This window comes from Empidonax traillii, unplaced genomic scaffold, assembly GCF_003031625.1.
Source record: "Empidonax traillii isolate 1590-97213 ecotype Southwest subspecies unplaced genomic scaffold, ASM303162v1 scaffold21:size2437335, whole genome shotgun sequence".
Taxonomy (NCBI): Eukaryota; Metazoa; Chordata; class Aves; order Passeriformes; family Tyrannidae; genus Empidonax; species Empidonax traillii.
The window spans coordinates 1,511,192-1,525,830 of record NW_020955214.1 but is presented as its reverse complement, the minus strand read 5'-3'; the positions used below and the strand labels follow the sequence as shown (position 1 = coordinate 1,525,830).

General features: G+C 40.0%; 1 protein-coding gene across 4 annotated transcripts in view; it reads left to right on the top strand.

The window, feature by feature from the left end:
• ALKBH8 (alkB homolog 8, tRNA methyltransferase) overlaps positions 1-14,639 on the top strand; it is a 49,038-nt gene that overhangs the window by 11,059 nt on the left and 23,340 nt on the right. For all 4 annotated transcript variants that reach the window (XM_027900415.1, XM_027900421.1, XM_027900400.1 and 1 more), the window contains 2 exons: positions 383-487; positions 4,173-4,243. In XM_027900415.1, coding sequence (XP_027756216.1) covers positions 383-487; positions 4,173-4,243 — 176 coding nt within the window. The remainder of the gene's footprint in view (positions 1-382; positions 488-4,172; positions 4,244-14,639) is intronic.

Genomic DNA, 14,639 nt, shown 5'->3' with positions numbered 1-14,639 from the left:
AGGGAGTAATTTTTTTAGAGCTCTTTGCACAACTTCTGACTCTCTGCATAATAATTTTCCTTCTTGACTGGAAATTCTTTAACTGGTGAAAACTTTACCTCTGATTTGATGCGCTTTTATTTATGTGTAGAGATACTGCAGTTTGCATTTGTAAGGAGTCTTGGAGAAGTGACCTTTCTAATTTTTAGATCTTATAAATATTTTGGACTTGGACATGAGGCCCCCAATTCTGACGTGTGTGTTAGTAATCATTATTCAAGATGGACTTGCATGTATATAAAGGTGTTCTTGTGTACTTTTCCAGTTGTATTTGTTGTAAAAAGAAAGGATAAAAATGTAAAAAGCTGTCCTGTTTTGCTTACAGTTCTGTTTCTATAACCAGGTCTTCCTGAAATTTGCAACCTGTTCTTGGAGAAGTGCTTAAAGCAGGGATACATCAAACATCAACCTGATCAACTGACTGTAAATCAGTATGAACCTGGACAAGGTAAGTTTATTTGTCTTTCAAAAACTTTGACTTCTTTACCAGGTTTAAACCACAATGGAAGGTAGGTAACTAAGCACCACAAAGCCGCTTGCTCACTCCCCCTCTCTGAGATAGAGGAGAAAATTGGAAAGATGAAAGGGAGAATACTCATGGGTTGAGAGCAAGACAGTTTAGTAGGTTAAAAAAAAAAGGAAATAAAAGAAAAACAAATGATGTAAAAAAAGCCCAAAGAGTTACTCACTACTAGCCAATCAATGCCCAGCCAGCCCCTGAGTAGTGACATCCCTGGTAAACTTCACCATGTTTTATTGTTGATCACCATGTCATATGGTCGTACAGAATATTCCTTTGTTCAGTTTGGGTCAGTTGTCCCAGGTGTGTCCCCTCCCGGCCAACTTGCTGGCAGTGAAGTATGAGAACCGTAAAGGACCTTGATGCTGTGTAAGCACTCCTCAGAACTAGCTAGGCTATCCACGTATTTTCTACACTGTTTTCATTACAAATCCAGAGCATAGCACCATACAGGCAACTGTGGAGGAAATTAACTCCATCCCAGCCAAAGCAGTTCAATTTCACTGAAAAACAGAAAGAGTGTAGCATCTAAATGTGACATGGTGTAGGGACAGGATTTAAGCACCTACTTAGTGTGTTTCCTCTGTGACCAGAAATGCTTTGAATCAAAACTAAAGTCTTAATATTGGTTTCTGAACCTGGAGGCTTGTTTTTAGAAGTGAAGTTTTTGATACTACTGTTAAAGAAAAGGATGATGTTTCAACGTCCAGGCCCATGACATAAAATTAACCATAAAATGCCATGGGAGTAGTCATATTTTTTTTTTTAGTCAAGTGCATTTTTTCACTCCAAACTTGTTTTTCTCCCTGTAATGTGCATACACTCTCCAGGAAGTGGCTCTTGCTGTTATTAAGTATGATACAATGTGAGTATATGTGATATATGGGCTCTTAAGTATGATGCAAGCTGTGTTCCTGTACCTTAGAAATAAGGAATTACTCTATTTCTGTAACCTTTTCCAAACTGGAGACATCTGAAGAGAAATATGCTTCTAATCTCACCTCTAGGGAATAAATCACATGCTGTGCTTTTTGCTAAACTCAGTCGTCAAGGCAAAGTATCTGGCATGCTTTCTAGATTGAATATCTCATTTGTCCTTAGGAAGAAAGGACAATGGCTTTACTCTCAGAATTAATGTCTGCCAGCCATTACAGTGTCTGCCTGACAAGGGTCCAAAAAGCTGATCCTATTTGTTTGTGTATCTGACAGTCTGTTAAATTGAAACAGTCAAATACTTGCGCCTGGGACACCAGAGGAAATTATTTAGAATTGTAGATTTCTGTCAGAGATAGAAGCAGTTTTTTTAAAAACAAACAAATAAAAAACCAAGCCCAAAACAAAATACCCTTTCTTAAGTGCAGTTTGTTAGGATATGAATGAGCACAGAGTGCAGTCAGATTAATACTTTCAGTATTTTTGTTCTGAGACATATTTTCACTGGAAATTTTAGAAAGTGACTCATGGCTTTGGATGTTTAAGCTGTAGGGGCCACACATAAGACACATTAAATAAATTCCTTTATGAGGATACTTTTTCCATGCAGGATCCTAATAACATTTCAAGTTGTAGATTTATACTTGGGTGTTACCATATACTTTTGAATGCTTACAGAATTGTCAGCGTAGAAATCATTCAGTCCAACCTCCCTGCTTTGGCAGGGTCACCTGGAGCAGGTGACAAAGGAGTGTGTCCAAGTCGGTTTTGAACGTTTCCAGAGAGGAAGATTCCATGACTTTCCTAGGCTGTTTGTTCCAGTGCTCTGCCACCCTCAGTGTAAAGAAGTTCTTCCTCATGTTGAAGTGAAACTCCTTGTGTTTTAGTTTATGGCCATTGCTCCTCATGCTGTCACTGGGCACCACCAAAAAGAGTCTGGCACCATCCTGTTGGCACCTACCTTTGAGATATTTATATCCATTGATGAGACCCCCTTTCAGTCTTCTGTTCTCTGGACTGAACAGGCCCAGCTCCTGCAGTCTCTCCTCATAAGACAGATGCTCCAGTCCATTAATCATCCTTGTGGTCCTCCATTGGACCCTCTCCAGTAGCTTCTTGTCTTCCTTGTTCTGAGGAGCCCAGAACTGGACACAAAACTCCAGATGTGGCCTCACTAGGGCCAAGCAGAGGGGGAGGATCACCTCCCTCAGTCTGCTGGCCACACTCTTCCCGATGCACCCCAGGATACTACTGGCCCTCCTTGCCGCAGTGACACACTGCTGGCTTAGGAGACTCATTCTATGTGCTGGATGTATGGAGTTTAACCAGCAGGTACGTAAATTAGTGTGTACTTGCTTGAGCTGTGTGAGTGACAATGCAGAGAGCTGTCCATGTTCTGCTGCACAGTGAGGCACACAGACTGCAGCGTGCATCTGAAGGCAGAGCCTCAGTGCTTTATACTGAGGCAAAGTTATGAGCTGTAACAAATGGGTATCTGTCCTTGGTTTTCAAGTCCCACTGATTTTCTGTTGGATTAAATGCTGACCTCATAAAAAATTTGTATGGCTTTCACTGAAACTAATGGAATTCAGAATATTTACATCTGGAAGTAAAATCTGGCATGTAATAAGGATACTTTATAGAGGTGACTGAAAAAACTGTTTTCAACTCAGGAATTCTTTAGTGTCCTAAATGGACATTGGTAGAGTTTTCAATAAACAAAACTGTTTTGGTTTGCAAACAGGAAATCACTCTATGTGTCTGAGCCTGCTATGGAGTCAGAGGAAGGTGTAGTTGCAGTTCTCCCAAGCTGTCTGCTGGCCTTGCGCCACTGCTGAGTGCTGTTCCCCACCATGTGGTTAGATTTTGCTGTGGCACATACACTGCTGTTTCAGTACTTGATGCTAAAATGTGTAGCACAAGCTGCAGGACTTGGCAGTTTCTTTCCAAATAGAAGATTTGAAATTAAACAACAACAACCCCCCCAAAAAAAATTTACTGTACCTTTGGCACTTCTCATCAGTGTGTGTTTACTCATACACACACCAATAGATTTACTACCCAGGGGTTAGCCTAGCAATGATACGTGCTCTGCCAGGAACTGCAAAGCAAAGGTAGGGCTTTACCCTGACAGTGCCTGCCTTTGTGGTAGTAGGTCCTAATTCCGAATCTGAGATGCTTTACCCAATCATTTGCTTAGCAAATAGAGGGATTTGGGATTACTCCTCTTAGAAGAGACTGGGGTAGAAATACATAGTTGTGGATGATCTAAAACCCAAAGTTGCCAAATGTCCCATAAGTGCTACCGCTAAGGGCTAAACTGCCTACAAGGAAATCAAAATCATTTAGCTACTCCCTGCAGCAGGGAACGTGTTTGGAGTCATCAGAAGGTGAGTGAGGCCTTTGAGTGCCCTGAACTGTCTTCTATATATTTCCACTGATTATACAGGACATTTAGGTTAACTATGTCCATCTAATCTGGGTATGTAAATCAGACAGTTATTCTCAATTCTTTTGGAAGGCAATTCCGTTGTTTTATGGTAACTTTTGTTTGTTCAACCAAACGTCTCAGTTTTCCATATGGACATCCGTAGAAATAGAGCTTCCTAGCAGAGATGGCACTCTATTACTGTTGTTGTTGTTATTACTATACTGTTACTTTTGTTTTTTTCTTGTACAGGAATTCCTCCTCATATTGATACACATTCTGCTTTTGAGGATGAAATAATCTCTCTCAGTTTAGGAGCTGAGGTAAACTTAATGTTTGCATGTGGTTTGATGCTTTACTGAGAAGTTTCATTTTTATATTTTTTAATACTAGTTAATTTGATTTTCCATAGTATCTGTTCACATTCACCCAAGTTTAATATCAAGTATGTAAGGTAATTGTGATATGCTATTTAAATAGGTAACTGCAGTTCAGTGTTGTCAGTGGAAGATTTGCCAGTGATATCAGTGACTTTTAAATCACTATTTTTAAATTTTAGCATCCAGTTCTCCATTGACCTTCCTTCATTTTGTTTTCATCTTAGAAAACATATCACTCCTATTTATGTTCTACTTCCATTTTCCGCTGTGTGATCCCCTGTTCTCTCTGGTCTTTGTAAGCCTCTCATTATTATTGTATTCCATACATTTACAGTAGGCTAATGCAGATGTTTGACCTGTACAAGATCCAGTCAAAGTCTGAGCCCTGCTGAGCTGGTCATGATGAGGGCAGAGGTAGGCTCTAATTCCATGAGCGCCAAATATTCGTAGATAATGTAGACAAAGTGTGGAAAGGAAAATGGAAGAACACTGAACTAGCACCTGTACCTGTCTTACAGGTAGTGTTCTCCTGTTACAAACCAACAACTTTGATTATTGCTTTGTATTACTCTTTAGGCAGAGAGAGAAACATGAATGGATATTCTGAGCACTGACACTTTTTGAATCTTTAGTCTGGTCTTTGGCATTGACTTACTAGTTTCTTGCAAGTTGTGTAGTGGATGTGGAGCTCCTGGGACTAGGGGTGAGTCTAAGGAAGGATAGCTTTCTCAGTACCCTGTGTGTCACTGGCACATCTGTGCTGTTGGTCACTTGAAAATGGGGTGTCAGTGTTGCCAGTTCTCTCAGTTTGGCTGGGGGTGTATTTATCCATCATTCACAAAAGCATCCACTCTAGAGTAGGAACATCATGGATTAGTTGTGAGGGTGGTATGCGCAGTGGCAGTAAAGTTCTCAGTACTTTTGTTTTGGAATCTCTCAGTCTGGGGGAACTTCCTCATGTGGCTTCTGTGCCTACCCTTGTCTCAGAGGTAGTACATTCTCCTCAGTTCAACAGTCATGTTGTCTTTAACAGTGCCAACACCTCTGTGCTAGGTGGCACATGTGAACATCCATTTCTTTCATGGAGTTTCTCTAGGAGAAGGGTTGTAATTAATCTTCTGTGCAGTTTATCCATCCTAAGTTTAATTTTTCTAAAGTATGCTGAGCATCCAGAGCAGCACAGCAACAGTAGATGACCCCAATTTACAGCTGTTCCTATTTTGAACTTGTAAATAAAAGTTACTTTATTTACTTTATAAGAGCTATATTAGTATTCTGCCTCAATCCAGAGCCCCAGTCTTTCTGATCCTTTCCATTTCACTTAGAAGGCTGAAGCTGGCACAGATACTCTGTTACTGCATTGATGTAACATCATAGGCAGTGCATTTCTAGATTATTGCATTACAGCATACCTTTGTGATGCTCTCAGAGATGGCCAAAACCAGAGTGATTTTAATCATGGGAAAATACAAACCCTTCCAGGAAGGGGACTGCCTGGAGCATTATGATGCTGTAAAAGGTTGGAATGTGTACATTTCAACCACCGAGACAGCCAAACTTGGGCCATTTCTACATATTTCAGACATAAGCATTGGATTACAGCCTATTAGGTGTCTCCCAAGTTTCAATGCCTTTTCCTAATGGGCCATAAACGCACTTTTCAGGTGCAGACTATCTAAGCACAGATGTAGTAAAACAAGCTAGTGGCCCATGAAATGCTGCATAATTTAATGACTTTCCTTTCTAGTACTTTTACAACTTTTTATGATTTCTTTATGTGTTTTTCTGCACTTAGCTCTTCATCTGATTTTAAAATGAAAATATCAGTTGCAGTAATGTGTGAGTTAGCTATTTTAGGAGTAAAGTTCCCTTCTCTATTCCCATTGAAGCTTCCCATGTACAAAATTTATGCGCTCTGTTAATAAATAATTGGAGCTGTATATACAGCATCAACCTTTGGTGTCTTTTTGTTCTTCTCTCTGTAGGATGACTGGTTTCTTTTCTACCTGAATAAACCAGGCTGTGTTTTAGTGTAAAGCATACATAAAGTCATGTGTCTTTTTCCTTCTTTGTTGTTCTCAACAGTAAATGCATAGGTTTAAATAAAAAGTGCCATAAGGAAATAACCTTGCAACCCAACTCATTTTACATTCTATTTTGGAAGTAGGCTAACCAGACACTTTGGAGGGAAAAAAATGAAGCAGAATGCCTCACTATACTAAGTCATGGAAAAAGCATTTCCGTCAATTGCTTGTATGCTTGTCCCTCCAGCATCTGAGTTAGGCAGATTGTGGTAATTAGTAACTAAAATAAATGCTCTGGCTTATGAAAGAGAAGTCTGTGGTAAAGCAGGGGACTAAACACAAAGACCTTCCTAGCCTGGTGACTTAGTTATCAGCACACATTCTCAGAATTCTTATATCATCTTCACAGGACCACAGAATTGTTTAGGTTGCAAGCGACCTCTTGAGGTCATCTAGTCCAAGTCCCTGCTCAAACAGGGTCAAGTGAAAGAGGTTGTCCAAGACTGTCCATTTGTGTTTTGAATATCTCTGCAGATGGAGACTCCAGAACTTTTGTGGGCAACCCATTCTGGTGTTTGACCTCTATCACAGTGAAAAAACAGACTCTTTCTTTGTGTTCTGAAGGAATGACATGGGTTTTAAATTGTGCCCATCATTTCTTGTCCTGTTGGTGGACACTTCTAGGAAGAATCTGTCTCCCTCTTCTTCATTCCCTCATATCGGTTATTTACACATATTAATAAGAGCTATCTTATCTGAGCCTGAGCCTTCTCTTCTCCAGGTTAATCTGTCCCAGCTCTCTCAGCATCACCTTATATAAAGATACTCCTTAATCATCTTCGTGACCCTGTCCTGGACTTGCTCCAATAGGCCCATAGCTTTCTTGTAATGGGAATCCCAGTCCAATTCCAGTACTGGTCAGAGTACACTAGATACATCCTCACCAGGGCTGCGTAGAGAGGAAGAATCGCATCCTTTGACCTGCTGACAGTGCTTTTATTAATATAACCCTGGAGGCTGTTGGCCTTGTTTTCTGCAAATGTACATTGGTGGCTCATGTTCAACTTCTTGTCCGCCAGGATGCCAGGCAAAGCTGCTTTCTAGCTGATCAGCTGCCAGCATGTAGCAATACAGGGGGTTATTCCTGACCAGGTGCAGGGCTTCACTCTTCCCTTTGTCAAGCTTTCTGAGGTTCCTATTGGCAACAGTTCTCCAGCCTGTCCAGGTCCCTCTGAATGATGACACAACCATCTAGTGTATCAGCCACTCCTCCTGGTTTTATCTCATCTGCACACTTGCTGAGTGTACACTCTGCCCCATCATCCAGGTCATTAATGAAGATGTTGAACAGTGTTAGTCCCAGCGTCGGTCCCTAGGGCACTCCGCCAGTGACATGTCTACAACTGCGCTTTGTGCCACTGCCATCTTCGGTGATACCTTGCAACCTAACTCACATTATTGAGAATCAGTCTTTTCCTCAGTGGTGAATGAGTTTATCCTGTAACAAAGCAGCGTGTGCTATTTTGCTAGAGGAATTACTGTAAGTTTAATTTGTTTTTGCAAGCCTGATTTATGTTGAAAAAGAATAGTTATTGGCATGCATGTTCATTTTAAATACAAACAAAAAGTCTTGAGAAGAAAATAAGGGCATGATTCTTCACAACACTGTATTTTTCTTGCATCAGATAACCTGTAGTAATCTGAGTTCTTACGTGTGAATGAAATGAGGCAGAAATATAGGTGTGAGATTCTCTTTCCTATCTCAGACCCATGAAACAGCTTTGTCAAGAGGCGCAATTTTGTCCTGGTTGATGCAATACATTGTGTTTTGAGTAGTTTACAAGACAGATTAAACTTGATTTGAAGGAGAAAAATCTCATTATTACTTTGTACTTCTGCCTAGCTTATAAAAACTACTAAATAGTTTGAGGGCAAAGCAGTGAGATGTGATTTGTCTTGTCCCATAATACTTCAGGAAAAGTGGGGGGTCTCACTCTAATCACTTCTATTTGTGACCCATTTCTTTGGCATCTCCTAGGAAACTGCAGAATAAAGTGAGACTTCTAGAATGTGCTGCGGGCTTGTAAAGATATTTTATAAATCACCACATTCACCTTTTCTTTATAGGAGCCAATACACTGAAAATATTAATGAATATCAGTTTCAGTACTGTGTTATTGAATGCAACTTTCTTTTATTCAAAAATTGTCATGGCAGAAAAGAAAAGGCAGTAGTGTAAATTTAGTTGAGCAATCTTTTATTAAAATAATGGCAAACCACATCTTGTATCCGTGAATTTGAACAAAGTACTGCAAAACAGGGATCAGTCCTTTCTGTTCAGAATTTATTTCAGGTAGGTGTTATTTTCAGTGCCTCCATTTGGTGTCTCTAAAGATATGTAATTTTACAGTATTTCATCTTAGAAGCCCGGCCAAGTTTGTAGCTGTCTCAAAAAAATCCTAGTTTTAAAACCTGTGTCAAATTTTCTTTTGCAGGTTTACAGCAGGTGCTTGATCAATATTGAGATTTCTGTTTTTCCACTTTTCCTAATTTGCCATGTTGCATGCTGTCATGTAAGCCTTGATACATTAAAATTTTAGAAATACAGAGGCAGTATTTCTATAATGAGCTAAGTAGTGCTATGAACATGTCCAGCCCATGAAAGAATTTTCCCTTTCTTGCTGCACATCTCAACCCCAACCAACAGCAGTCCCTCATCAGTTCTGCTTGTTCTGTCCAAGACTGCCATGGGACTCCCACTGCACCGTGGCAGAGAGCAAAGCACTGTCACAGTTTGCTTGAAGGGCATGACCCTATGGTCTATATTGTTCTGTCCCATTTTCCTCAGATCCAGTCCTGAGGTGGAAGCCCCAGGACTCCTTTGTTTCTGCTTTTCCTTGAGTGCCTTGCTATTCTTCCTATCCCTGAGCCTTGGGCTGTCAGGAGGCTGGTGTAAACACAGAATTGCTGTGATGCTCTGACTAGGCCCCAACCTAATGTCTGCAAAAGGAAAGCTTTAGGGTTCTGAGCCAGATTTGTTGGGTTGGAGTTATTAAACACGGGATCATCCTTGACCTCTACCTAACTTCTGTTCATCTGAACACATTCATCATCTTTTAGCCTGAATATCTCATGTGCCTTGATCTATAAAGAAAATCTGTGACTCTCCTAAGCCTTGAAAGCAGAACAATGCTACAATGAAAAACCTGAGACCTTTTAATCAACCTTTGAATGTGGTTGTTCTAGAACTGAGAGAATGAGGTGTGCTGCTGTTACTCATCTCTGTCTGATTATTGACCCTTTTTCTGGTGCTTTTGCTTCTTACCAGTTGATCTGTTTCCAGTCTGTCTTGGTTAACAAACAGAAACCTGTAGGTAGCATAGCAGCAGCTGTTTCTGTAATAACTGCTTGAGAGATTTTATGAGAAACTTTTAGAAAGTCTAGGCTGTAACCAGCCTTTGATAGTTAGCACTTGTTTTGTGTCTCCTATGAGCTTTTTAACAAGGTAGGCAGACAGTGGATATTGCTGTGCTAATTTTGTGGTCCAGCTCTTATTTTACTTATCCTGGTTAGTTGCTGATTCACTTTAGTTTGCTGTTTATGTATATATTGCTTTATTTTTCTTTTAAGGGAAGGCAGAAAGCATCCTACCTATTTAAGGAATTACTCTGATAGTGGCTATACCAAAGATTTTTCTCTGTCTATGCTAGCAGGATGATTGTGGTGGGTGAAATTGATGGGTATTTAAAAAAGAGATTATATTGGCAGGAGCAAAATGTCTCCTAACCCAGATAGAAGATGCGAATTTCAATCACTGCAACCCAATACTGAGTTTAAAAGTTTGTTCAAGTGAGTCTAGCAGGATTTCTAAAGCTCAATAGTGTGCTTTTCAGATCTGTAAGACATATTTCTTGAGTTGTACCCTTCTTACAGTCATGGATTTCATCAGTTCTTGAAGAATAGTGAGTTGTCCTTTCTGTATCATTTAGCTTAAAATCCAAAGAGACTAAATTTATAATTGTATACCTAGTTGGTTTTTACATTTTAAGTTGTATTTCATTTTTGAAAACTACTGAAGAGCTTCTCCATGTGAAAGACAGCCTGACCACCACAAGTTAAATACGTCAGGCTTCATAAATCTATTTCTCCTGTTTGCATTTGTTCTGTGTAGAGGCATCCTGTCTGTTTGTTTCTGTTTATGTCATACCATGATGTACTGTCACTGAGCTTGGATGAGATACAAAACCCATCAAAATCAAGGTAGAACTTTTTGTTGATGTAATTGAATGTTGAATTATCCCCTCTGAGATAAGTAACAAAGCCTGCAGCCCTTCATGGGAATATTTATAACAGGTCTTACTGCCCCTTTCGGGAAAGGTGAATATTCAACAAACATACTCTGCTGAGTTTTTATTTCTGTGCTGGATATCTCTTTCCCATTTGCATACAGGATTCTGTTTGCAGATATCTACACATCCTGCCGATATATTGCCACCTGGTGAATTATTTTAACCTTTGGAAGGATCCTGAAAGCCCACCTTTCCTAAACGCTATTCAGAGGGAATCTGTCCTGCAATAAAATATAGCCTCCTTCGTTGTTTATAGGCTAACTCCTCTTTTAGCCAAAGGTAACAAGAGCAAGGCACCCATTGTATGCAAGTAATGCTGATAAGCATTTGTTTCTCAAGTGCTGTAGGAATCTGCTAACCAATCTCGATTTGCATTGAGATGCTACAAGAAGAGCATTTGGTCAGAATTGCCTCCAGAACAATGATAGTGGCATTATTTCTCTAGAAGCTGTGTGGCAGTAATTTGTTAAGAAACAAGACAGCACATGGAGTTCTTGCTTTCTCCACTACCTCCTCAGCTACTTGGGAAGAACAAAATCAAAGCTAAGCTATGAAATTGCCTGTATTTCAAAGTTTTGTATGTAAAAATAGGCTTTATTTTCTCCCCTCAGTATTGGTGAGACATTGCAGTTTCCAGGTGTCTCTTTCTCTGAGGTCGGGCATTTACTATCAGACCAATCCTGGGCAAGTAGCTCTGCAAAGATTTGTCTTATCTCATTTCTGTTGGATTTATACCAGCCTTCCTTCCTCTCCACAGAAGGAAGTTATCATCTCCCGTGCCTTTCCATAAAGCTGTTCCCTACTGTGCAAAGCCTAGTAAGTTGTAGATTGGCTAGAGTCCTAGTTCGGCACTGAGGAGGGAAGGTGCCCTGTAGTTTGGTTGCTCTGGGATGTCCAATCTTCAGAATATGCTGTGAGGTATTTCTCTTGGGTCTGCTAGAGTGGGAAGTTGCCTCCAGTCTCTGTAGTGGTTTTGTTTCCTTTACATGGTTGATTATTTTGGCTACTGAGAGGGAAGGCAGAGCTGCAGCTCCTCCTGATTCATACCACTGTGCTTTCTTCCCAGTCGGTTGCTCTCTTTAGCATCCTGCGTTTTATTTGACTCATTAATGTTGAGAAATCATTGTGGGAAGACTGTTTTCTTTGTCTCCTGAACTCCTATGGGCAGTGCATCCAAAATGAATGTGGAAGCAGAGATAAAAAAGCCTACAGTTAGGAGGAATTTGGAGATTAAATCCAGTCAATATCACATGGAAGATACATAGACAGGCTACGAAAAATGTCATATAGTTCCAGTTAGTTTTCTCACAATCGCACAAAAATCCTACTGTGAATGAAATACTTTCAAAAATGTTTGAAGTCTGCAGTAGGGTTTACGATTTTCTGACTGAGGTCCCAACTGCTAAATAATGAAGGAAAACTTCTGCATAATTCCTTTGCCAACTTGATTTGGTTTTAACAGAACCTGTTGTCTCCAGGCTATTTGCTGTTTCTGTAGTGTGCTTATTTTGTATGCTGAGGCAGCATCATTTCATTTCCAATTCTCAGACGTCTGGCTGTTAAGGCTTTACTTTGACACACAAATACAGATATTGAATTTTTCAGTGGAAGCAAACATACTCTCTAAAAAGTGTCTTGCTATTGCACACCTATTGCTACATATTTCTAATTGCTTTTCATGTAGTAGGAAAAAGATGAAAATCTTGGAAAAACATTATATTATGGTATACACTATTGCTTGTTTTAAACGAAAACCTTTTCTTTTTTCTTTTCCACTTCATACGTTCCATGTACCCTTCACTATGATACATGAACTGTTTTTCTATGGTGGTGAGATGAATTAACTGTTTATATATGAAGTTTCTATTTATTTCTGTGAAAAACATACGGTTATTGTAATAAAAGAAAAGAAGCATCAAAGAGAAGACCATCAAAAGCAGCGTGGGCAGCAGGCCTAGGGAGGTGATTCTCCCCCTCTACTCTTCTCTCATGGGACCCCACCTGGGTTGCTGCACCCAGCTCTGGGGCTGCCAACATAAGCAGGTCAAGGATCTGTTGGATTGAGTGTAGAGGAGGGTTGAAATGATCAGAAGGCTGGAGCACCTCTGCTATGAAGACAGGCTGAGAAAGTTGGGATTGTTCAGTCTCGAAGAAGAGGAGAGAGTACTCTGGGGAGTTTTCCAGTACTATAAGGGGGCCTACAAGAAAGCTGGAGGGAGACTGCTGGTTGGGGAGTGTAGTGACAGGATGAGGGTTAATGGTTTGATACTAAAAGAGGGTAGATTTAGATTAGATATTAGGAAGAATGCCTTTAATGGTGAGACACTGGAAGTTGTGAATGCCCCATTCCTAGAAGTGTTCAAGGCCAGTCTGGATGGGGCTTTAAGCAAACTGGTGTAGTGAAAGGTGCCCTTGCCCAAGGCAGGGGGATTAGAACTAGATGCACTTGAAGGTCCCTTTCAAACCAAGCCATTCTATGAAAACTAATAAAGCATTTTAATTTACATTGCAATCGGTATTTTTACAGCTGAAATTATTTTTGAGGCAGGTTTTAGATTGTCATTCTTGAAATTCAGTTCAGTTTTTTTATACAGAGCTCTCTGTTGTTGTTTCAGTAGTTACTAGTTTCTTAATTTTTAAAAGAATTTTTAATTTCTTCAAGAGGTTTATCAATGGAAGTTATTTCTGTTCCCCATGTTATTTTAAGAAGATCAGTACTTGGTGCATGGAATGGAATCCTGGTGTTTGCCACAAATTAACAGCAAACAGGTTGAAGTGGAACATTAAAAAGTTATCTTTAGCTATTGCATTTTAGCTGTACTTCAGTTCTGGAATTCAATAAAGAAATCTAATTTCATTAGCCAGTGATGTCATCACTATTGTCATAGGAGCCTATTTTAAGACTGTGGCAAACTTCATGCATAAATGACAAGTAGTCAGTCAATAATAATCACAAGTAGCTTATAAGCAAAGAAACAAGCTTAACTTGTCAAGCTCCTGCTGTGGTGTATTGTTTCTCTTGGCTTTGAACTGGACTTTCTAATACCAGTAAGTGTAGTAAATGAGGTTTGAAGTCTGTCTGCCTTTATACTGTCTTTACAAATCTGAGTATTTTGCATAATGTGATATTCTGTTTCTGTTTTTCTTACCAGCTGTGTTTTGTCAGGAGTTTCTCCACAGAGCTCTTGTTTCAGTGGAGTTGTCTCTGGAAATTTTCACTGAGGCACTGGCAATTTTGAGCAGTTACAGTGTGCAGTAAAGAGCTGTCAAACCTGTGATGCCGGTACACTTGACAGAAAGGTTCTGGTTCCAGGCAGTGGGAGAGTCGTGCTGTTAGCAGAGAAGCAAGTTGGGAGGGAACCTCTTGGTGCAAGGCAGGGACAATGCAGGTGAAGCTCTAGTCTGCTTGCTGGGGCAGCAAAAGAAGGGTTGGAAGGAACCAAGGCTGATGGTGCCGTGGGAAGCAGGGAAAGCTGGACACTTCACAGTTCCTTGTGAGGTGTTCTTGTTCCTCCTTCTCGTTACTGCCTGCATCTCTCTGCAGTGCATGTTCCTGCAATCCGTTGTAAATTCAGGGCCAGATGTTGAGGCCCTTGTTGAGCCCTTTTGTATAACTTCAGGCTTCATTATGTGAAGACACTCATTGTGCTAATGAAGCAGATGGAGAGAGAATGATAGTTTGTGATGAAAATCAGCATCATTGGAATACTGCCTATCCAAACTTCAGAATGTGCTTTTCCTTTATGATTGTTTTCCATGCTTTAAAATAATATGTATATGTCAGATGTGTGGCAATTCTTTGGGGTGAAGCATAGCAATTGTGTGAATTGGTAAAACTGTTTTCTTCAAATGATTTTAAAAAAGGCTTTTTGTATCATGCAGTGTTTTGAATTATCCTTTATAAGCATTCATTAACTAAGAAGATGGCTTTTGTTAATTTTTTGGGTTTTGTTTAGTTTCGGTGTT